Genomic DNA, 23,224 nt, shown 5'->3' on the forward strand with positions numbered 1-23,224 from the left:
GGGTGCTAGGGTGCTACAGAGGCCCTAATAAGGAACCATCAAGGAATTATGATAAGGGGCCAAGCTATTTGGTATGGGCAGGCTGCTAGTGCTCTGATCATGGAAGCATTTGCGATCCAAGATGGCATCAAATTAGCATGTGATATTGGTCTTTCCAAGATGAATCTGACGCAGAAGAGGTGGTCAATCTTTGGAGGAACAGAAGCGGAGGTAGATCAGAGATTGCATCCATCCTTCAAGAAATAGAAGAGCTTAGCGGGAATCTGAGGCATTCCAGTTAACCTTTGCTGGTCATGATGCCAATGAAGGGGCACATCTTTGCGCTAAGCAAGCCTTGGAGAATAGAAGATTTTTGTGGATTAATTATGTACCAAACTTCTTAGTTCCCTGCTTGCTGAACGATTGTAATCCTATTGTTTAAATGAATGAATTATCTTGATTTGCAAAAAAAAAAAAAAAAAAAAGCAGTCACCCAGTTTCCATTACACATACCACAAGAAGGTAGTACAAACAAATTAATGCTATACTATCAGAGGATAATAGTAGATCACTGGCGGGAAACTGGGACAGTAAAAGCATTCGTTATTATTTTACACAGCTTACACCCTACTGTTTTTCATCAGCTGCAAAATAAAATGATACACCAGAAATGCTAATGCTAAGTAATCAGCCACTTTTATACTGCTGCTACTCCCTAACACACAGATGTACTACAGTTGAAGCATTCGAGTTCACCCACTTATTCAGAAGAACAGAAGGCCTTCTGTGGGGCCGTGAGCTATATACAGACGGAGATGCTCATTTATTTGCTCAAGAATCTGGTCCTGAGTTGTCCTTCCTTGACAAGAAACTGAATGAACCTGCAGGATCCGAAGAGGCAGGGACACCATTTGGTTGGACCAGACTGCCAGCTACCACTGAATCACTAACCATGTCAAAGTTTATTCGAGTGTTGATTCTCCTGCTGGTGCTGCAGGTTAGAGTGAAATGAGTGATGGCAATGTGTTGTCAACACAACTCCATGTAGCAAGAAAAATGCCTTATATTTTTTAAGAAAGTTGACATACTAATTTAGACAATTATTTATAGCGGCCAAATCTTCAGATGGGCTCTGATAAGCATGTGTGCTTTCGCCGATGCAAGCATAAAAACTCCTCGAACTTGGTGAAAGCAATGCATCCTTCTGTCAAGTGGAATAGAGAAACACATGTTGCAAAGAGTTAGTTCACAAAGATACATTAATAACTTATATGTTTCACTGCACTCATACAGTCAGGGTTTTAGCAGAGACCACTTGCAAGTGGAATTGCAGTTTATAGACCTAAATAACTCGAAGTGGCTGTTATGGCAAACACGTGTGGTTCTGGTGTTAAAGCAGACCATGCTATAGCAGACAAGAGTCTAGCAGCACCAAAATGGTTCAGTTTTGTTTTGTTTTTGTCACTGGTATATACTCCCTCCGTTCCTAAATATAAGTCTTTTTAAACATTTCAAATAGACTACAACATATGGATGTATGTAAACATATTTTAGAGTGTAGATTCACTCATTTTGCTCTGTATGTAGTCACCTGTTGGAATCTCTAGAAAGACTTATATTTGGAAACGGAGGGAATATGTCTTCATGATTTTTTGGGGGAACACGCCTTGACTACCCGTAAGTCTCTGCTTTGCATGGATATAAGTAATCACTTTGCTTCTGAAAACATCAAGCTTGGTGTGCTCATCACAGCTGGGTCATATGCTAGTGCTGCCCATCCCTGAGACTAATTTTCTGTACTCCTTGGAGTATGTACGCCCACATTTAATATACCCTTAAACTAAGTTATTATACCTCTTCATCATACTCAATTATTAATTATTCTAAGATGCCTCGAAACAAGTTTTACGAAAAAATATCGTCAGAGCCCTCGGTTTATGCAATATAAAACTGTAGTCCCTCCGTTCACAAATATAAGATGTTTTGGATATTACAATATGGACTACTTCCGGACTGAAATGAGTGAACAAAAACACTAAAACGTGTCTATATACAACGGGTTCAGAAAAAAGTTAAGAGCATCTTATATTTGTGAAGAGAGGGAGTAACATACAAAAAAACAGTTTAGGTGTAAATAATATAAAATATGTGGTCTGAAATAGAATTTTTCATGAAACTCGCTTTGGGTATCTAGTACAACCTCTGTGCCAAAATGTAAGACGTCTTTTGGTTTTGCATAGGGCATAAAAAACGTGTTACATTTTGTTATGGAGGGAGTAACATTTAATGAAGTATATTAAAAATGATTAAGGGGTATACTCAATGCATCGATGTGGTATATATATCAGGAGTGGGAGTACATACTCCCAGGAGTATCGAATCTTTTTCCTATATATATTATACCACAGCTTTCAGGTTTACATGTTTAACAATATATATAATAGCAGTAACACAGGTTGGAATTTCGGGCATCATTCAGAACATACGGGTATGTCAATTGAACCTAAGTTACATTAAGTGCTTATAGATGCATTGTGCAACCTCCAACAGCCACTAGCTCTACACCGCAAAAAAGAACAACCACGAGCTCTGTGTTTCCTCAGTAACTACAAGAAAAGCTTGTCTTTTCATAGTAGTCTCATGGGCAGTTCAACTACTGCAACCTTTTCTTATATATCAACTCAATGTTATCTTTTCTGTGCCAGTAAAGAAAATCCAGTCAGGAATATAAACGTTTACTTGATGAGTTGCTTTCCACACTATGATTTGAACCGTAGGCAACTTTCCTAGGCTTTTCCAAGAATGGACCTATTAGCCTGAGCATACTTAGAGCAACTCTAGCAGACCCCGCAAAAATACGACCCGCAAAACGCGTTTGCGGGTTCGCGAAAATCGCTTTTGCGGGTCAAAAACATACGCGTCCGAGCAGAACCCGTATCTAAACCTGCATAATTTGAAAAACTTCTTTCGTGGGAGAAATTGCGCAAACACAGTTCATCACACATACTACATTGTTCATCGCATACTACATAGTTCATCAAACTACAAGCATGGTTATACTACATACTACGTTAAACTAGTACTAGGGGGTAATGGCGGCGAGGTCGCGGCAACCGGACGACGCCGTGGAGGAGCCAGACGCTCACTCGTCCTCACCGGAGCTGCAGAGATCGATGAACTTCTCCGCCTACTCCGCGCGGATGCGGCGCCACTCCTCAGCCTTCTCCTTGGCGGCGAGGTTGGCGGCGACTGCCTGTCGCCACTCGAGGGCTTCGAGCTCCTCGGCGTGGCACCGGCGCTCCTCCTCGCGCACGCTCCGCTCGGCGATGGCGGCGACGACGGCGTCAAACTCCGTGACGAAGTCCTCGGGCCCGACGACTCCACGGCGGCCGAGCGGAGCGGGGTCCTCGGGCTCCTCCTTCACCGGCGTGAAGGGGAACGGCGCCGGCGGCTCCTCCTCCTTGTCCGACCACTCCCTCTTCACGGGGAGGAAGCCCGCGGCGGAGGAGGAGGATCCGGCGTACGAAGACCGCGCGGAGGAGAACGACGCGCGCCGGCGGTCGTACTCCACCGTCTCGCGGCGGTCGAAGCTCGCCGGCGGCGAAACCCCGCGGTTCGTCCACCTCCGCGCGCCGCGCTTCCTCGCGCCGTCGGACCGGACGCGCTGCTCGCGCTCCGGGTCCCTCTCACGGCCGGATCGGCTGCCGGAGCCGCGTCCGGAGCTCCACATTCGCCCCCACATGGCGGCTGGAGGCGGGGCGGAGGGTCGCCGGCGGCGAGAAATTGGGAGAGGAGAAAGGGGAATTGGGTGGCTCGCGGCGGCGGGGGGATAGGGTTTGGAACCGCACTTATAGTGCTCGGGGCGTGCGGTTTGCGGGCTGCGGCAAAAGTTTTTGCGGGCCGGGCGAGTATGTGGGCTCTGTTCTGGCCGCAAAATTGGCCCGAGCCCGCATACTCGCCGGAATTTTTGCGGGCCGAGCGTTATGCGGGGTCTGCTAGAGATGCTCTTAAGTGAAGCGTCCCGCAAACAAAAGAATTAAGTGAAATGTGGCAACACGGGAAATAACAGCAGTAGGAAGTGTTACAACTTACACGCTCTTTAACAGTATAAAAGGTAGTCTGATGACCTGTATTGCTAGAATTGCCACAGTTATTGATTCAAAAGCAAAGAGTACTATTATGGTCCTGCTAGAAGGAGGGCGCGAGAGGGCCGGCCGGGGGCCTTTTTGCCCACGGCCGGGCAAGAGGGAAGGGATTTCCTTCTTAATTCTTGCTTGATTAGATTGATACATCTCCTCCCCTTATATAGAGGTTTACTTGACTCCCCAGCAAGGCTGACTTGACCCCTAAGCAAGCGACCCTTATCTCTAATTAACCCTAAGACTAACGGGCTATGCCGCCAGCCCAGGCCCATTAGGCCCATTACATATTCTAACACTACACCCCACCTGGACATGCAACTTGTCCTCGAGCTGCAACCTAACCAACTTATAACCATGACTCGACGCAACACAAACCTAACACCTAAAAACAAGCCTTTTACATCTCGGCTTGTTTTATTACTCTCAACCTGAAATGGACTGGGACTTTTTATTTTGGACCCTTGAACATAAAGTGGACACCATCCGCACGTTGGACGTGCACGTGTACAGCCACCTGGATCCCATGGACACCATCTGGACAAAAGGAGTGCATGTGTATGGCCACCTGGAAGTGGTCGCAAGAGCGACCAACAGAGGCGCCCTCGCGGCGGCCGAATGCAGTGGTGCTACGCCATGCGCTCCTGTCGGTGACACCATGCCTTCTCCCCGCCGGATGGTTGTTGGTCTGCACCGCACAGAGAAGAGTGGAGGGCTTTCAATGGAGAATGGCGAGGAGGGGTGCGCACCCCCAACCGCCGATGTCACAGACTTTGAGATCGCTGTCCGTGGGGAAAACAGCATGCCCGCCGCCCGTGGGGAAAACCGCATGCCCAAGATCCCCGACGCAGCGAACGAGATCGAGGTCCTTTGCGCAACGAAGCGCAACTGGGAGGAGCGGCAGCTGCAGACCACGCATCTCCCGCACACGCCGACGCGCTAGGAGGCCGCGCGCAGCAGCCTGCAGCCTCACCGCCGCTGACACGTGGCGGGTAGCGATCCAAGCCAGATGCGGTGACAGCGACGGCAGGAACTTGATCTGCTGGATGGGGACGCCCTGGGACAGCGGCGGCGCTGATGGGAACGAGGCCGTCGCAGTCCCGTCGTAGGGCATCCCATACTGGTACGAGATAACCGGCGTCGTGGTCGCGTCCGAGGGCGGCGACGGCGGGGGTAGCTGCTGTTGGTGTGGCGGCGAGGGAGGTGGCTGTTGGGGATGCGGCTGGGGCGCATAGGGCCCGACGACGAAGGCCCTGATGCCCGCCACGGCCTGCCGTAATTCCAGGATTGCGGCTGTCATCTGCTCCGGGGTGAGGACGAGGGCGGACGGCGCCGGGGCAGAGGGTGCAATCGCCCTTGAGGACGCCAGCACGCCCAATGCCGGCGCGCCTGCTGTGTGGGGCAGCAGCGCCGATGAAGACGCTGGTGGCGGCGGGTAGGTGTGCGGCGGCGGCGGGTGGGAAGAACTCGGTGGAGGGCTGGACATGATCAAATCCGGGAAAGCTGATACCAAATTGTTATGGTCCTGCTAGAAGGAGGGTGCGAGAGGGCCGGCCGGGGGCCTTTTTGCCCACGGCCGGGCAAGAGGGAAGGGATTTCCTTCTTGATTCTTGCTTGATTAGATTGATACATCTCCTCCCCTTATATAGAGAGGTTTACTTGACTCCCCAGCAAGGCTTACTTGACCCCTAAGCAAGCGACCCTTATCTCTAATTAACCCCAAGAGTAACGGGCTATACCGCCAGCCCAGGCCCATTACGTACTCTAACAAGTACCCTAAAATGGTCCTATGGAGAATTTAGAACATGAACACGCTATATGGAAATATCATGCATAAACCTATCAAACTAAAGGCACACTGACAGACAGCATATATAGGTATATAGTTCAGCCTAACAATTTAAATATACTAGACAAAGAAAAGCAGAAAAAAAAAGTAAAGCAATTGAACATGGAAATGAGCAAACACAAAAATCACACCTTGGTTTGCCGCAGAGGAGAAATATAAACATTATGGGAAGATGAGACTTTCTTTGGGGACATATCTGGTAGATTTGAGAAGGGGGGTGACTTTGGTGATCCAGGAATTTGGCCTACAATGAAGGTGATTAAAATGGTATTAGTTAATTATAAGTTAATAGACACAAGATAAAACTAAAGAGCAGAGCAAATACTATTAGGATTCTTCTTGTTGTCTGGATGAGCACCACCAGAAGGGATTAATGCCACCAGGAAAGGCTTGATCGCTGGAACAAACACCTCGTTATAAAAAACAATGATGTCAACATGGCGTGATCCAAGTCCCTGACAGAAAGAACAAGAATTGTCAGAAGAGAAGAACAACAAAGATGAAACCAGAAGTTCAGGAAAGAATTATCAGAAGAAAAGAAAAATAAAGTGAAATTTCATGTTCATGTACATACTCCATTGTGATTTGTATTCACAACAAAGACACTTCTAAAAACTTCTGGTATACATTGCTGTTCCCTTTTGTAATTGTTGACAATCTCCTTGAACGTCAGTGTTAACTGAGAAACCTGTCAGAAGAGCTGTTGTCAGCAGAGAGAACTCGAAAGAAGTAATATAGAGCTAATTGGCTAGCATAAGCAAGACCTTTGCAACACCATAGAGAGAACAAAGAATAAGCTGATCAATGTGTCGATTAAAAAATAAAGTTGTCTGTTGATCAAGAATCTGCTTGAAGATATTATAGACACGCTCTGTCTGTTCCACATGCCGAAGCCTTTCACACAGGTTCCTTATTCTAATAGCAGCCAACTTCAAGATCTACAAAAGTTCAACCCAGAATCAGAAATATGAAAACAGAATTAAATGGTCGAAAATGAAGATTAAATTACAAGACCCGCACTTTGGAGAAGAAGATGTGAACCCCTACTTCAGCACATTTTTCATTCCCGCCAACCGGATTGCTGACAGTGGGACTGCACAAGAAACAAGTATAAATATAACCTTCAGAAAAATTATGAATGTTTGGTTAACATAAAAATACTATGTCTGAAAACTAGGAAAAACTGAAATGTGAGACAGGCCTTGCAAATGTCGACTGGAGAGGACGCCATTTCGCTTTCAAAGTATAGCTTTGTTTTGCTGGTGGTGTCTGTGAAATTTGGTCTACCAGTGTGCTCCTCGGTTCAATGCATAATCTCTTTGGTGACCTACTGTCACCATTCTCATCTACATTGAATATGTGAAGCAATTAACAGAAGAACTTAAAACCATTGGCAGCTATGTAAGATTGCAGAACTGCTTGTTTCAAATAAAATCACAATTAGATTCTTATGGTTATTGAACTTCAAAGATCTTGCATGATGACCCCATATTGGCATACCATTCACTCTGCAGGCATGTCTCAGCTAGAAGCAATCATACTACAAGTTCATATAAACAAAAATAAGGCCACCGGACTACTCTTTGAAAATTTCAGTACATGACATGTACTAGTTAATGGACCAGCTGCAATAAGCTGAACATACTGTCATGAATAACCAAGTTTATAGCAACCTCAGGTTTTATTGACGCATACTACTTTTTCACAATTGTAGAAAGGCTAGTTTTAGATTCTGGGGACCGTAGTCTGTCAAGAACAAACCGCCCAACCAAACTTGCACTAGAAGGATCTACTACTGACATAACCCTAATTACTGAAAAGTGGAAAAAGTAAATGACAAAATTCTTCTCTGCTTTATTGAGAGGGTCGGCCCCTTTATATGGTAGACAAGACTTGACCATCCAGCCAGTAAATCTATTCAAGCTCTAATAAGATCTGGATGAGGATTTGGAGCTCTGGGGTGCTCCACCCCCCTATATAAATATTAAATTAAAAAACTGGAATTTTGGGATATCAAACCTGGGTGCCCAATCTACTCCTGTGTTAAGTTTCATTAAGAAATGACATCCGTGGTATTCTCAGTAAAAAAGTCAAAAAATTCCTAATGTATAGAGAAAAACTGTTTGGATGGATCGTAGGTCGGACTGTATTTTCTTCGCCGTGTATGCCATTTCTTATAACATTACTAAACATGGGAGTAGAATGGGCACCCACGGTTGATATCCCAAAATTCCAGATTTTTTTTAAATTTCCTGGTATTTTTTGAATTGAATATTCATACAGGGGGGGGGGGGGGGGGGGGGGGGGACAGGGATTCGGTGACTTCATTGAGCAAAGTCTCATCGTGACTTTACCTAGGTGAGGGCCATCGGATCAAGATCTAATGGACAAGATTGGTCTAAATTTTATGCTCAAAATTCAAACTGTTTAGAAAAAATTGAAAAAATTCAGCTAAGTCATATATGTTCCATTGAATATTCTGGGAAATTTTCGTTCCATTTGGATAAATGGTTTAGCAGCTAATTGTGTTTTGAGCTTGAAATATAAAACCCTATTTAATCATAGACCGTTTATCCAAATGAAACAAAAATTTCACAGAATATGGAATGGAACATGTATGACTTACCTGAATTTTTTCTGGGCAGTTTTAGTTTTGAGTACAAAATTTGAATCAATCTTGCCCGCTGGATCTTGATCCGATGGCACTCACCTAGGTAAAGTCACGATGAGACTTTGCTTCGTGAAGTCACCGGATCCCTGGGGGGTGAGCACCGAGGAGCTCATGTGTGTTTTCCCTAAACTGACTGGACTCTTTCCTAACAAAGTTGCTTAATCAACCAGGACTCTACTTGAGGGATAAGACTGACGTAAGGAGCATGAGCACTGTGCAATCAAATTGGCAGATGGACATCTCAAAATACCAAAATAGACGAAATTGATAAGAAGATGAACAATCTGCAAGTAGCAACCTCAATACCAGGACTACTCGGTTTGAAGTTTCTGAAGAGTTGGTCTCAGAAAACTTCAGATGAAGTCAAGGCCGAGTAGCAATGTACCTGAATAGGCAGCCCGTTTTTTAGATGGTGTAGCTGGCAAGTCTTCAGCATGGAAATTCTGCCTTGCTACTATGTCATCAAGAGATGGCATTGATTCAGCCAAAAGACCAAGGCGATTTATTTCCGAAGCAAGTGATGGCCTGGCAACAACCAATGAATTATACAGTGATGAACCTTTCTCCCACGCCATGCTTTCCAAAAGCTGTTCTTCTAATGAATTTAAATGTCTTTTCAATTCTCTTGGAAGGCTTTCTTCATGTCTCACGAAGTTCTCAATTATCTTGCTCAAATCAAATGCAGTTAGACCAGTACTCTCCAAGACAGCAGGGAACATCATGATAACTGTCTTATGTGTTGCCAAAACCAGTTCGGCTGAACATGCAATCAAGCATCGGTGAAAACGCTCATTTGACAACAATGGAGTCAGATTATTTACATTAGTATTGAGTGATTCTGCTCTGCAAATTGCCTCCAACACCCTATAGTACAACTTGGAGGCCTCCATTTTTCTTGCTTGGGCCCATGGAATATCGAAGGCATTTGTACAATTCAGGCCCATGGAACCACTCCAATGGCCAGAAGGCTTAGTTGGAAAAATTGCTTCCAAAATTATGCTGACCCTTTTTGTTACATCACTTGTCAAATCTGTATCACAAGACGAAAGAAATTTCTCAAGCTTAGACGAAGGCTTCTCTGGCAACAAAGATATCACCTCACGAAGCCACTTAGCAGTTGTCATGGCAGAGGTCACTGGTGTCATCTGCACTACCTTAACTGAACCACCATTGGCAGGTGATGAAGGGGAACTAGGGACAGTCAACATGTTCTTTATTGTCTTTGTAGGCGACGCTAATGTTTCAAAGACACGCTGCAAAATGAGAGGGTCAAAATCATGTGCGGAAGGAATTCAGTCTAGACTACTGACATAATTATGAATTACTGAGGATACCTTTGGGCAGCTTAGATTAGTGAAATCTCTAGAAGAGTTCCCCGCACTGATTATATTGTCATTATTGATCAAAAACCTTTTCAAATCAAGCTCCCCTTCCCAGCTAGTGGTACTACTTAGCTTCTCCAACTTCTCAAAATTTGAATGAAAACACTCCTTATCAAGGAGATCTCTGAAATAAATTAGACCATCTGCCACCATAACAAACACAATACTTAAGCTAATTAAACATAGCAAAATAACCAAAACTCAATAGATCTGTGTGCATGCGAGAGAATGATTATACGGGCCATGCCTGTATCTATTTTGTCCAAAGTTTCTGTTTTGCACTCTGAAGCCCTTACTGCTTTCATGCTGAAAAACTCCTCTATAGCCTTGTGGAACTTCCCCATCATTTCTCTCAAGCGGTCTTCAGAGGTATGATAGTTATGACATAACGAAGCAAGGAGATCAACACCCCTCACCGTTTGTTTTACTGAATTGGATTAGAACAGCAAAACAAAATTGTAACTATGTCTTGCATAATGACAACTAAATTAAGGAGTGTGCCTTAAAGAAATAACTGATATAAAGGTGGGAATATTTACTTAAGTGAGAAGAACCTTCGATTGTGAAGCTCCTAAATTTAGCAGGTACATGAATTAAAAGTATGGCCTGCCACAGATTAAACAATTTTGACAAATTAAGCCCAAGAAAGGATAGAAAGATAAGAGAAAGTGGTGGCTATTTGGGAAACTGCTCACTTGAACATAAATACCAGCTCAACAACAACAACAACAACAAAGCCTTTAGTCCCAAACAAGTTGGGGTAGGCTAGAGGTGAAACCCATAAAATCTGGCAACCAACTCATGGCTCTGGCACATGGATAGCAAGCTTCCACGCACCCCTGTCCATAGCTAGCTCTTTGGTGATACTCCAATCCTTCAGGTCTCTATTAACGGACTCCTCCCATGTCAAATTCGGTCTACCCCGCCCTCTCTTGACATTCTCCGCATGCTTTAGCCGTCCGCTATGCACTGGAGCTTCTAGAGGCCTGCGCTGAATATGCCCAAACCATCTCAGACGATGTTGGACAAGCTTCTCTTCAATTGGTGCTACCCCAACTCTATCTCGTATATCATCATTCCGGACTCGATCCTTCCTTGTGTGCCCACACATCCATCTCAACACACGCATCTCTGCCACACCTAACTGTTGAACATGTCGCCTTTTAGTCAGCCAACACTCAGCGCCATACAACATTGCGGGTCGAACCGTCATCCTGTAGAACTTGCCTTTTAGCTTTTGTGGCACTCTCTTGTCACAGAGAATGCCAAAAGCTTGGCGCCACTTCATCCATCCGGCTTTGATTCGATGGTTCACATCTTCATCAATACCCCCATCCTCCTGCAGCATTGAACCCAAATATCAAAAGGTGTCCTGAGGTACCACCTGGCCATCAAGGCTAACCTCCTCCTCGCACCTAGTAGTACTGAAACCACACATCATGTACTCGGTTTTAGTTCTACTAAGCCTAAACCCTTTCGATTCCAAGGTTTGTCTCCATAACTCTAACTTCCTGTTTACCCCTGTCCGACTATCGTCAACTAGCACCACATCATCCACAAAGAGCATACACCATGGGATATCTTCGTGTATATCCCTTGTGACCTCATCCATCACCAATGCAAAAAGATAAGGGCTCAAAGCTGACCCCTGATGCAGTCCTATCTTTAATCAGGAAGTCGTCAGTGTCGACATCACTTGTTCGAACACTTGTCAAAACATTATCATACATGTCCTTGATGAGGGTAATGTACTTTGTTGGGACTTTGTGTTTCTCCAAGGCCCACCACATGCCATTCTGCGGTATCTTATCATAGGCCTTCTCCAAGTCAATGAAAACCATATGCAAGTCCTTCTTTTGCTCCCTATATCTCTCCATAAGTTGTCGTGCCAAGAAAATGGCTTCCATGGTCGACCTCCCAGGCATGAAACCAAACTGATTTTTGGTCACGTTTGTCATTCTTCTTAAACGGTGCTCAATGACTCTCCCATAGCTTCATTGTATGGCCCACCAGCTTAATTCCACGGTAATTAGTACAAACTCTGAACATCCCCCTTGTTCTTGAAGATTGGTACTAATATACTCCGTCTCCATTCTTCTGGCATCTTGTTTGCCCGAAAAATGAGGTTGAAAAGCTTGGTTAGCCATACTATCGCTATGTCCCCAAGACCTTTCCACACCTCAATGGGGATACAATCAGGGCCCATCGCCTTGCCTCCTTTCATCCTTTTTAAAGCCTCCTTGACCTCAGACTCCCGGATTCGCCACACAAAACGCATGTTGGTCTCATCAAAGGAGTCGTCCAGTTCAATGGTAGAACTTTCATTCTCCCCATTGAACAGCTTGTCGAAGTACTCCCGCCACCTATGCTTAATCTCCTCGTCCTTCACCAAGAGTTGGCCTGCTCCGTCCTTGATGCATTTGACTTGGCCAATATCCCTCGTCTTCCTCTCTCGGATCTTGGCCATCTTATAGATGTCCCTTTCGCCTTCCTTCGTGCCTAACCGTTGGTAGAGGTCCTCGTATGCCCGACCCCTTGCTTCACTAACAGCTCGCTTTGCAGCCTTCTTCGCCATCTTGTACTTCTCTATGTTGTCTACACTCCTATCCAGGTATAGGTGTCTGAAGCAATCTTTCTTCTCTTTAATCGCCTTCTGGACATCATCATACCACCACCAGGTATCCTTATGTTCGCTTCTCCTTCCCCTGGACACTCCAAACTCCTCTGAGGCCACCTTACTAATGCAAGTCGCCATCTTCATCCACACATTGTCCGCATCCCCCCTTCCTCCCAATGGGCCCTCCTTAATGACCCTCTCCTTGAACACCTGAGCTACCTCCCCCTTGAGCTTCCACCACTTCGTTCTAGCGACTTTGGCACGCTTATCCCACTGGACACGAATCCGAAAGCGGAAGTCAGCAACCACCAGCTTATGTTGGGGTACAACACTCTCTCCAGGTATCATCTTACAGTCTAGGCACACACGCCTATCTTCTCTTCTCGAGAGGATGAAATCAATCTGGCTAGAGTGTTGGCCACTACTAAAAGTCACCAAATGTGATTCTCTCTTTCTAAAGAGGGTGCTAGCTACAATCAAGTCGTAGGCTAGAGCAAAGCTTAAGACCTCTTCTCCTTCTTGACTCCTGATGCCATAGCCAAAGCCCCCATGCGCCTCTTCAAAACCTGTGTTAGATGTACCCACGTGGCCATTGAGGTCTCCTCCTATGAAGAGCTTCTCACCAATCGGTACACTCCTAACCATGTCTTCCAGGCCTTCCCAGAACTCCCTCTTGGTGTTCTCATTGTGGCCTATTGCGGGGCATACGCGTTGATAACATTGAGAACCAAGTCCTCAACTACCAGCTTGACCAGGATAATCCGGTCCCCACGTCTCTTGACGTCTACCACTCCATACTTGAGGCTCTTGTTGATCAAGATGCCTACGCCATTTCTATTTGCAGCCGTCCCCGTATACCACAACTTGAAGCCGGTATCCTCCACCTCCTTTGCCTTCTGTCCTCACCATTTGGTTTCTTGGACGCAAAGGATATCAACACGTCTCCTCACCGCTACATCAACTAGCTCCCGAAGCTTCCCTGTCAGAGACCCTACGTTCCAGCTACCTAAGCGAATCCTCCTAGGCTCGGCTAGCTTCCTTACCCTTCGCACTCGTCGAGTCAAATGCGAAGACCCTTGCTCATTTTCCACTACATCCGGGCGTCGATGTAGCGCGCCACTAAGGATGCGACGACCCGATCCTCGCTCACTTGCCACCGTATCCGGATCAAGATACGGCACGCCACCTGGGGGGTGACAGCCCGGCCCTTGCCTTATATTAAATTATTATTTTGAACTGTACCAGCTCGTATTACTAAAGGCTGAATAGTATATAACAAAATCAAAACAAAAGGGGGGGGGGGGGGACTGACCAATATGGCAACTAATCCATGGATGCAGGATACCAAGTCCTTAAACAATTCTGGTGATTTTGAACGGAGGGCTAAGAAAATTAGCCACCCAAAACAAAAATATTCAGGATTACTTTTAGTCGATCCAGGCTCCTGGCCAGTACTAGCACTTAAGAATAGCTCATTAAATGCTTTACAATAGAACCTGTCATATTGAGCATATGTTAAAATTAGAATTACCATGCAGAACAAATAAGAAAATCAATTATATATTATTTTTAACGAAATTATGAACACCCCATCCTTCTGAAGGAGAAGAAAATCCACTGGTTATACTATTATCAAACTGAAGGTGATCTTATGGTACGTGGAGGTTTTCACCTGCTTGCATCTGCCAACAGATTTACCAAACTCTGCAGTTGTTTCAGCTGGAACCACAAGTTACAACACCAGTACAGAAATAAGCAAGTTAGCACCTGCACCTCATGAAGATCTCATCTCAGTCTGTTGAAAACGAAACAGGACTGACCATCAACCCACCTCTAGCTGATCTTCCCAATCCGTCCCATACCGGCCGCGTAAAACATGGTCAATCTTCGAAAGAAGCTGCTGTGATTCCTTGAAGAAATCATTGTACCTGCAAAGAAAACAAAAGGAAACCGCAACCAATTCAACCAAACGCTAATATTTACTAAACCAGAATCACAACCATCATAACAGACATCACGCACTTGAGTTTGCATCCCTCCAAGATCTTCCACAGCCTAAACCTGGAGCTCTCCTGCTTCATCCCCTTTCCCTTCAGCTTAGCCACGCAGTAAAGCACGAAAGCAAAACATAGCCTCTCCACATCCTCGGGCTGCAAGGATCCAATCCAGAACTTAGCAAGAAATCGCGTAAGAATTGAGAATTTCAGCACAAAAGAGAGCATTCCTTACCGATTTGCTCCCAAACGAAGGGGACGTGAGAAACACGCCCTTCCCCTCCTCCAGCAACGCCGCGGCCTCGCTAGCGACGCCCTCGTCCACTTCCAATTCCTGCATCAAACCTTCAGTAATTAGTAAGAGAATTCCCACCCCGGACGTCAGAGGATTTCAGCAGCGGCGAAGAAATATCTGACCTTGCAGAGATCGGCGAAGTGCGTCTCCACGGCGGGAGGCGGCGGAGGTTGCCGCTCCATGGATTATACGAATTGTGCGGTCAATCACGAGGCTTCAGAGGCATCAAACGGCGTAGGCTAAGAGGCCGACGCCTCGTATTGAACCGCTTGATAATTCACCGGATTGCGCAGCTCCGGCGAGCTAGGGTTTGGGGATTTGGGGATCGGGATTTTAAGAAATAACTTGTTCAAAGGGGTCTATGGAGAAACTTCGGTTGTCCGTCTTGCCCCGCTTATGAACTGTGGGGCTTGCTAGATATTTGCGAATTGTGTGATTCGAAAGGGGCTGGACTGCAAAAGTGTGCGCTATTGTTTTCATTTTGGACACCCGTGCTCCCAACGTATCTCTACTATTTAAAAAAAATGTAAGGTTGCGAATCAACCTTTGGTTGAGACGGTTAGGTGGACAGTGGTATCCCCAACCCATTAGGGTTCAAATCCTGGTGCTCGCATTTATATAGGGGTAGGGTGTGCGTGTGTGCGTTTATAGGGGTGAGTGTATGCGCGTTTATATGAGCGCTTGCGTCTATACTATGTTCAAAAAAAAAGAATGTAAGGTTTTCATTTCACCTTTGTTTCTACTACCCTTCATCCAACCTTCTATACATGTGATAATCAATTACCTTAATTTACTTACCTTCTGAATCAATTTCACTTTAAGTTACTTACCAAACTTCTAAACAAAGTATAAGATAATTCATGGGCAGAATTTGATGAATATTTATTTACATAATCATATTATTATTGACATGTAATCACAAGCTAACGTACTGAATATTTATAGCCCGTTGCAACATAAAGGCATTGTTTTAGTTTTTATTTAAAATTAGTAAAATTGTCCGTGCATTGCAACAGGTAAAAATATATCTCTAATATCATGGAAGCAAAAACCTGCACCCTTGTACTAAAGGGCATAATATATAAGATGCAAGAGTCGATCTCTACTTAGTGAGACTCATTCATCGTCAATGCTAATGTGTGTTTCAAATCAGTTGCTGAGAGGCACGATCTTTACATCATGATATGTTTGATAATGTAAAAGAGCTCAATGCTACTATTAAATACATAAACAACTTGTTTAGGATTTTTTATTATTATAGGAATTAGAAATATATGAAAAAATGGATACATATGCAAACTATCTCCAAACATATCAATATATCACATCGAGATAAAAAAGGACTATTGTTGTGAAAAATGTTTAGAAAATTAAAAACAAATGATAGTCATGCGTGCTTGTATAGTGAGACACATAATTCTTTTTACCACTCACCCGAGGCATTAATAGGTTGTAAACATTTTGGATGTACCCAACTCAAAATCTATTTCAACATTGTAAATGGTATAGTTGATTCTGAACCAATATCATACCACCAATAATTATATTAGCATATTTTTTAGAATAACATATTATCAAATATATGTATTGACCGAGCAAATAATAAAAATTAAGGGAAATACTTTACTCCATATATATGTCTATATATATGCATGCGAATTTGTGGGGGAAATGTAGTTATCAGAATGAATGCATAATAAAGATGACGATAAGATCAGTGCTACATATTCAGAAATTAAGAAATTCCTTAATATTTAGACCATCAAATTTTCAGAAACCATATAGGAATCCAATGAAAATTCAGAAATATGATTGTCACTAGAGACACATTTTTAGGATTGTACAAAACACTGATATATCGAATCAAATTAACATTACTACCATATAATGAATAGCCATAATTCAAGAAAAGAAACCTAAGAACATGGACTGCCAAACCATAATGATTTCTACCAAGATTGATACAGGAGTCATCACGCCGACTGCAACGAAGTTAAGTTCAAAATAACAACATCTTAACTACCTCGACGACACTGCTAACATACCATCTACTAAGGGGAACTCACAATCAAACAACTCTGATTACATTGCCACAACCCCAGCTGACAGAGCTTTGTGATGTAGAGGACACACTCATGGATGGTGAATTTCGCGATCTATTGCGGCATTGTTTGATTGGATGGTGGCCACATCTCTTTTGCCGACGCTTTGTCGATGGCACAACTGGACGATTAGCTATTGCTGCGCTGTCAGGCATACCCCATTACACTAATACTCTCAAACATTGTCATTTTGTTTAGAATCTACCTATGTTCATATCTTCAGAACCTGAAGGATGAACTCCATGGCCAACTGAACCTCTCGTATGATGCTCCGGGGTAGAGTGCACACACACCACACCTGGCACATCATCTGCACATCATTCATCAAATAGACACTCTAACATCTTATGACGCATCTTACCTCTCTACCTCAACAGCTTCCATATTGTTGTTTGCTGCTTTCTTACCTGTCCCGCATTATCATTTTTTTTCATTAGTGAATGCTTGGGAAAAATTATTGCTCACATCAACATTTTTTGCAAAATGTACTCCCTCAGTTTCTTTTTAGTCTGCATATAAGGTTTGGTCAAAGTCAACCTTCGTAGAGTTTGACTAACTTTATATTAAAAAATATAAACATTCACAATATGAAACCAATATTATCATATGCACCATGAAACGTATTTTCATACTATATAGTTTTAGTATTGTAGATGTTCATATTTTTTATATAAATTTGGTCAAACTTTGTGTAGTTTGACTTTCACCAAATCTTATATGCGGAGTAAAAAGAAACGGAGGGAGTACCTCCAGTGTCAACAGCTGGAGATACCCCCCCCCCCCAGCTGGTTGTACTCCATCATGTCGATTGCCCACATGTTGAATTACAGTGTTTTCTAGTGTAGAACTCATATATCGGACACCTGGTGAGGCAAGCAATGAGAAAACAATTTGTCATTAGATCTGGAAAACGGTACTTTGATCACATTCTATTTTCGCATGCATATCAATGTGTGCAGTACTTACTGTCTATCTCAGCTTCAAACTTTAGGTCAGGTTTGCAGTCCATTTGCTCGAGCGCTTCATCACTTTCAATACTTACTACATAACCATACTAACTGTGTGTCCGAGGAGAGAGGTCGCATTGTTCTGATGCATTCAGGTTCGCATTCTACAGAGATGTGCAGTTTATCTTTTAGTACCACACATAATTTATCACGGAGCAATAGAAGGACAAAACAATATCGGTTCATATAGGTACTTGCAATGAAGATTATGAGTCCCAAATGTAAACAAACAACCACTGGATTGGCATTACTGAAGGAAATATGCCCTAGAGGCAATAATAAAGTTATTATTTATTTCCTTATATCATGATAAATGTTTATTATTCGTGTTAGAATTGTATTAACCGGAAACATGATACATGTGTGAATACATAGACAAACAGATTGTCACTAGTATGCCTCTACTTGACTAGCTCGTTGATCAAAGATGGTTATGTTTCCTAACCATAGACATGAGTTGTCATTTGATAAACGGGATCACATCATTAGGAGAATGATATGATTGACTTGACCCATTTCTTTAGCTTAGCACTTGATCCTTTTAGTTTACTTCCATTGCTTTCTTCATGACTTATACATGTTCCTATGACTATGAGATTATGTAACTCCCGATTACCGGAGGAACACTTTATGTGCTACCAAACATCACAACGTAACTGGGTAATTATAAAGGTGCTCTACAAGTGTCTCCGATGGTACTTGTCGAGTTGACATAGATCAAGATTAGGATTTTTCACTCCGATTGTCAGAGAGATATCTCTGGGCCCACTCGGTAATACACATCACTATAAGCCTTGCTGTAACACCCACGATGCGGCTATATCTCCCACGTGTCGGAGCACGACTTAGAGGCATAACCACATAGTAGGCATGTCGCAAGAGGGGTAATCTTTACACATCCCATGTACTGAATTAGAGGGGGATAAAGAGTTGGCTTACAATCGCCACTTCACACAATACATAAAATATAGCATTACATCATCTAGATACAATCAAGGTCCGACTACGGAACCAAATAAATAAAGACAACCCCTAATGCAAAAGATCCCCGATCGCCCCAACTGGGCTCCCCTACTGATCGTATGGAAAGTAAACATAGTAACGTCCTGAATCCTCGTCGAACCCCCACTTGAGTTCGGTCGCATCCCCTGTACTGGCATCATCGGCACCTGCATCTGGTTTTGGAAGTAATCTGTGAGTCACGGGGACTCAGCAATCTCACACCCTCGTGATCAAGACTATTTAAGCTTATGGGTAGGAAAAGGTAGTGAGGTGGATCTGCAGCAAGCACTAGCATATATGGTGGCTAACTTACACAAATGAGAGCAAGAAGAGAAGCAAAGCATGGGCGAGAAGCTATAAGATCAAGAAGTGATCCTGAAACTACTTACGTTCAAGCATAACACGAAACCGTGTTCTCTTCCCGGACTCCGCCGAAAAGAGACCATCACGGCTACACATGCGGTTGATTCATTTTAATTAAGTTAAGTGCCAAGTTCTCTACAACCGGATATTAACAAATTCCTATCTGTCCATAACCGCGGGCACGACTTTCGAAAGTTCAAAACCCTGCAGGGGTGTCCCAACTTAGCCCATCACAAACTCTCACGGTCAAGAAGGATATTCCTTCTCCCAGGACGACCCGATCAGACTCGGAATCCCGGTTACAAGACATTTAGATAATGGTAAAACAAGACCAGCAAAGCCACCCGAATATGCTGACAAATTCCGATAGGAGCTGCACATATCTCGTTCTCAGGGCACACCGGATTGTCCAAACTTCCGGTAGGCCAACCCAGAGTTGCCACTGGTGGCCACCGGCGGCTAACAAGTTGGACCAACACTCAGAGGAGCACTGGCCCGGGGGTTTAAAATAAAGATGACCCTTGAGTCCGCAAAACCCAAGGGAAAAAGGCTTAGGTGGAAAATGATAAAACCAAGGTTGGGCCTTGCTGGAGGAGTTCTATTCAAGGCGAACTGTCAAGGGGTTCCCATTATAACCCAACCTCGTAAGGAATGCAAAATCAAGGAACATAACACCGGTATGACGGAAACTAGGGCGGCAAGAGTGGAACAAAACACCAGGCATAAGGCCGAGCCTTCCACCCTTTACCAAGTATATAGGTGCATAAAAGTAAACAAGATATAATAATGATATCCCAACAATAAACATTTTCCAACAAGGAACAAACTCCATCTTCACCTGCAACTAGCAACGCTATAAGAGGGGCTGATCAAAGCGATAACATAGCAAAACAACGGTTTGCTAGGACAAGGTGGGTTAGAGGTTTGACATGGAAATAAGGGAGGCATGATATCGCAAGTGGTAGGTATCGCGGCATAGCAATAGAGCAAGCAACTAGCAAGCAAAGATAGAAGTGATTTCGACGGTATGGTCATCTTGCCTGCAAAGTTCTCCGAGTTAACGTAAGCTTGATCCTCGTAAGCGTACTCAACGGGTTCCTCGATTACATACTCGTCTCCCGGCTCTACCCAAGGCAAGAACACAAGCAAAGGAAACTACAATCAACCACGGTGCAATGTGCAAGCAACATGATGCAAAACATGGCATGATATGTGGGATGTGATATGCAATGCATATGCGTGCTTCAGAAAGGAAAGATTGATCAAGGAATCAAATTGGCAAACCAAGTGGGCTGCTGGAAAGATGAGTTGATTTCGGTCGAAATCGATATAAATATCACCGGAATCGGATGCACGGTTTGCAAATGGCAAGCAAAACAAGAATGGCACAATTCTGCGATAAACAGCACGATGCCATCTAGAATGCAACAAGAAACTAAGCTACTGCACTCCAACATAGCAAAAAAGCACATGGCAGTGATTTACTCAAGATACTTGACAAAAGATGAACACTGAGCTACGGCTAAATCACACAATAGCAGGTTCAAACAAGCATGGCAAAAGTGCAAAAGATATCAGCATCACAGACTTAGTGAAAAAACTAACATGCCAGGAATTGACATCAGGAAGCAATGTTTAGAGCAAGTTAACAACATGCTACAGGATCAGATCATAGCAATACAAGGCATGGCGAGAATCTACTCAAAGCATATAACAAAAGTCCCTTACTGACCATAAGCCAAAAAGGATCATAAGATATGATGGCACCCATGTAAACATAGCAAGTTTCGTTAACAAATTTAGACTTAGCAGAAAACTGGACATGGCAAAAACAGAATTATGAAGGCATGTTTGCGAGCTCGATTCACTCAACACAAGGCATTGCATGACAAGATAAGCATACTAACAGCAATAAGACATGATCAAGAAGCCAACCATGGTAAGAACAATCTCATAGCATGCATGGATCAACTACAACAACCTTGGCAAAATTGATTAACACGTAAACAATCTGCCAGGAACATTTTATAGCAAAAGTAGAGCAAGATTGAGTCATGCTAGGGCACTCCATAAATGCAAACAGGGGCATGTATGGATCGAGCATAACCATATACCCAAATCATCCTTACTGAACATACTCAAAAGAAGCATGGATCTCTCTGTAGCAACATGAATACATGGCATAAAAATAACAGTAGAGCAAAGATTTAGTGAAATTCTAAGTCCTTGTAATCAGCAATATTACGAGAGCTACTTTGCATGCTTGTGCTAGTCACCACATTGATCACAAAAAAACACGACATACACCCCTGTAAAGATGGCATGGCCTAGCCCAAAACACATGTAGAGCTCAAGTCCATATGCAACACACAATAATCATGGCAAAAATGGCAAATGCTCAAGATCTGCTAAGTAACAGGAACTAACATTTTATAGCACTCTTGCAACAGTCATTAGGGTATCAATATGGACTCAAACAAGCATGGTGCAATGGAACAAAATAAAGAGCACATCATGACGAACATTTTGATATATGGCACGCACAAAATGGAGCTACGGATGAGGAGATATGGCATGTAGAACAGGGCTAGAAAATATAGCCGAAAAGAGACTTAGAGGAAAAAGAGAGGTCAACCTAGGGTTTACTGTAGCACGTGGATCGAGGCAGATCCGGGCTCGCCGGAGTTGGACCGTGCGGCGACCGGAGCGAGGAGGAGATCGCCAGAGAGGGCGGAGCTGGGGTCGGGGCCGTCGGATCTGGCCGGATCCGGGGCAGGCGCGGCTCCCGCGGCGAGTTTGGTGGCGGAGGCTGCGGGGCGGCTGTCACGGGCGCGGTCGCGCGGGCGCCGAGCAGGCGGCGGTGGAGGCGACCGGGCCTCGGGGGTCCGCTACGGTCCGGCGGCGGAGGCGGCGGCGCGGGACACGTGGCAGCAGCGGATTGGACGGGCGGCGGTGGCGGACGCGTCCGGCTGCACCTGGACGTGTCCGGCGGCGGAGAGGGACTAGGTCTAGGGTTTGGACCCGAAAATTCGGAGGAGTGCACATATTTATAGGTAGAGGGAGCTAGGAGAGTCCAAATGAGGTGCGGTTTTTGGCCACGCGATCGTGATCGAGCGGCCGAGAGGATGGAGGGGGTTTGGATGGGTTTTGGGCCACTTTGGAGGGGTGTTGGGCTGCAACACACACGAGGCCTTTACGGTTCCCCGGTTAACCGTTGGAGTATCAAACGGACTCCAAATGGCACGAAACTTGACAGGCGGTCTACCGGTGGTGTACCAAGGCCGCTTGGAAAATCTCGGTCCATTACGAGAAAGTTTAACACCCGCACATGAAAAGAGGCAAAAGGGGGCGCCGGAGGACATAGGAGTGCCGGATTGCAAAATAGACAACGGGGAAAATGCTCGGATGCATGAGACGAACACGTATGCAAATGAGATGCACATGATGACATGATATGAAATGCATGACATGAAAAAAAGCAAAACGAAGGCAAAACCCAACCACGAGGGAATATCATAACTTAGTACTGAAAATGGCAAGAGTTGGAATACAAATATGGCAAGTTACATACGGGGTGTTACACTTGCAAGCATTGTAACTAATGAGTTAGTTGCGGGATGATGCATTACAGAACGAGTAAAGAGACTTTCCGGTAACGAGATTGAACTAGGTATTGAGATACCGACGATTGAATCTCGGACAAGTAACATACCGATGACAAAGGGAACAATGTATGCTGTTATGCGGTTTGACTGATAAAGATCTTCGTAGAATATGTGGGAGCCTATATGAACATCCAGGTTCCGCTATTGGTTATTGACCAG

At 44.4% G+C, this 23,224-nt stretch overlaps 1 protein-coding gene across 1 annotated transcript; it reads right to left on the minus strand.

Annotated features, from left to right (window-relative positions):
* Nucleotides 1-505: 505 nt before the first annotated feature.
* On the minus strand, nucleotides 506-15,321 carry LOC125551227 (retinoblastoma-related protein 2-like). The gene is made up of 18 exons (XM_048714380.1): nucleotides 15,049-15,321; nucleotides 14,867-14,965; nucleotides 14,660-14,787; nucleotides 14,469-14,565; nucleotides 14,310-14,356; nucleotides 13,950-14,133; nucleotides 10,560-10,626; nucleotides 10,268-10,447; nucleotides 9,973-10,163; nucleotides 9,024-9,891; nucleotides 7,169-7,313; nucleotides 6,988-7,060; nucleotides 6,732-6,905; nucleotides 6,542-6,655; nucleotides 6,293-6,422; nucleotides 6,099-6,211; nucleotides 1,068-1,183; nucleotides 506-970 (listed from the first exon to the last, which is right to left on the minus strand). The coding sequence occupies exons 1-18, from the start codon at nucleotides 15,106-15,108 to the stop codon at nucleotides 811-813; spliced, it is 2,946 nt and encodes a 981-aa protein (XP_048570337.1). The 5' UTR covers nucleotides 15,109-15,321; the 3' UTR covers nucleotides 506-810.
* Nucleotides 15,322-23,224: the final 7,903 nt, after the last annotated feature.

Source organism: Triticum urartu, chromosome 4 (genome assembly GCF_003073215.2).
Source record: "Triticum urartu cultivar G1812 chromosome 4, Tu2.1, whole genome shotgun sequence".
In the NCBI taxonomy this organism is placed as follows: Eukaryota; Viridiplantae; Streptophyta; class Magnoliopsida; order Poales; family Poaceae; genus Triticum; species Triticum urartu.

Bases quoted from the DNA above. Each gene is read 5' to 3' on its own strand.
- LOC125551227 (XM_048714380.1), bottom strand. From the start codon at position 15,108: ATGGAGCGGCAACCTCCGCCGCCTCCCGCCGTGGAGACGCACTTCGCC. The intron at 14,966-15,048 runs GTCAGATATTTC...GGTTTGATGCAG, and splicing joins ACTTCGCCGATCTCTGCAAG to GAATTGGAAGTGGACGAGGG. The intron at 7,314-9,023 runs GTACATTGCTAC...TATTCAATGTAG, and splicing joins AAAACGGGCTGCCTATTCAG to ATGAGAATGGTGACAGTAGG.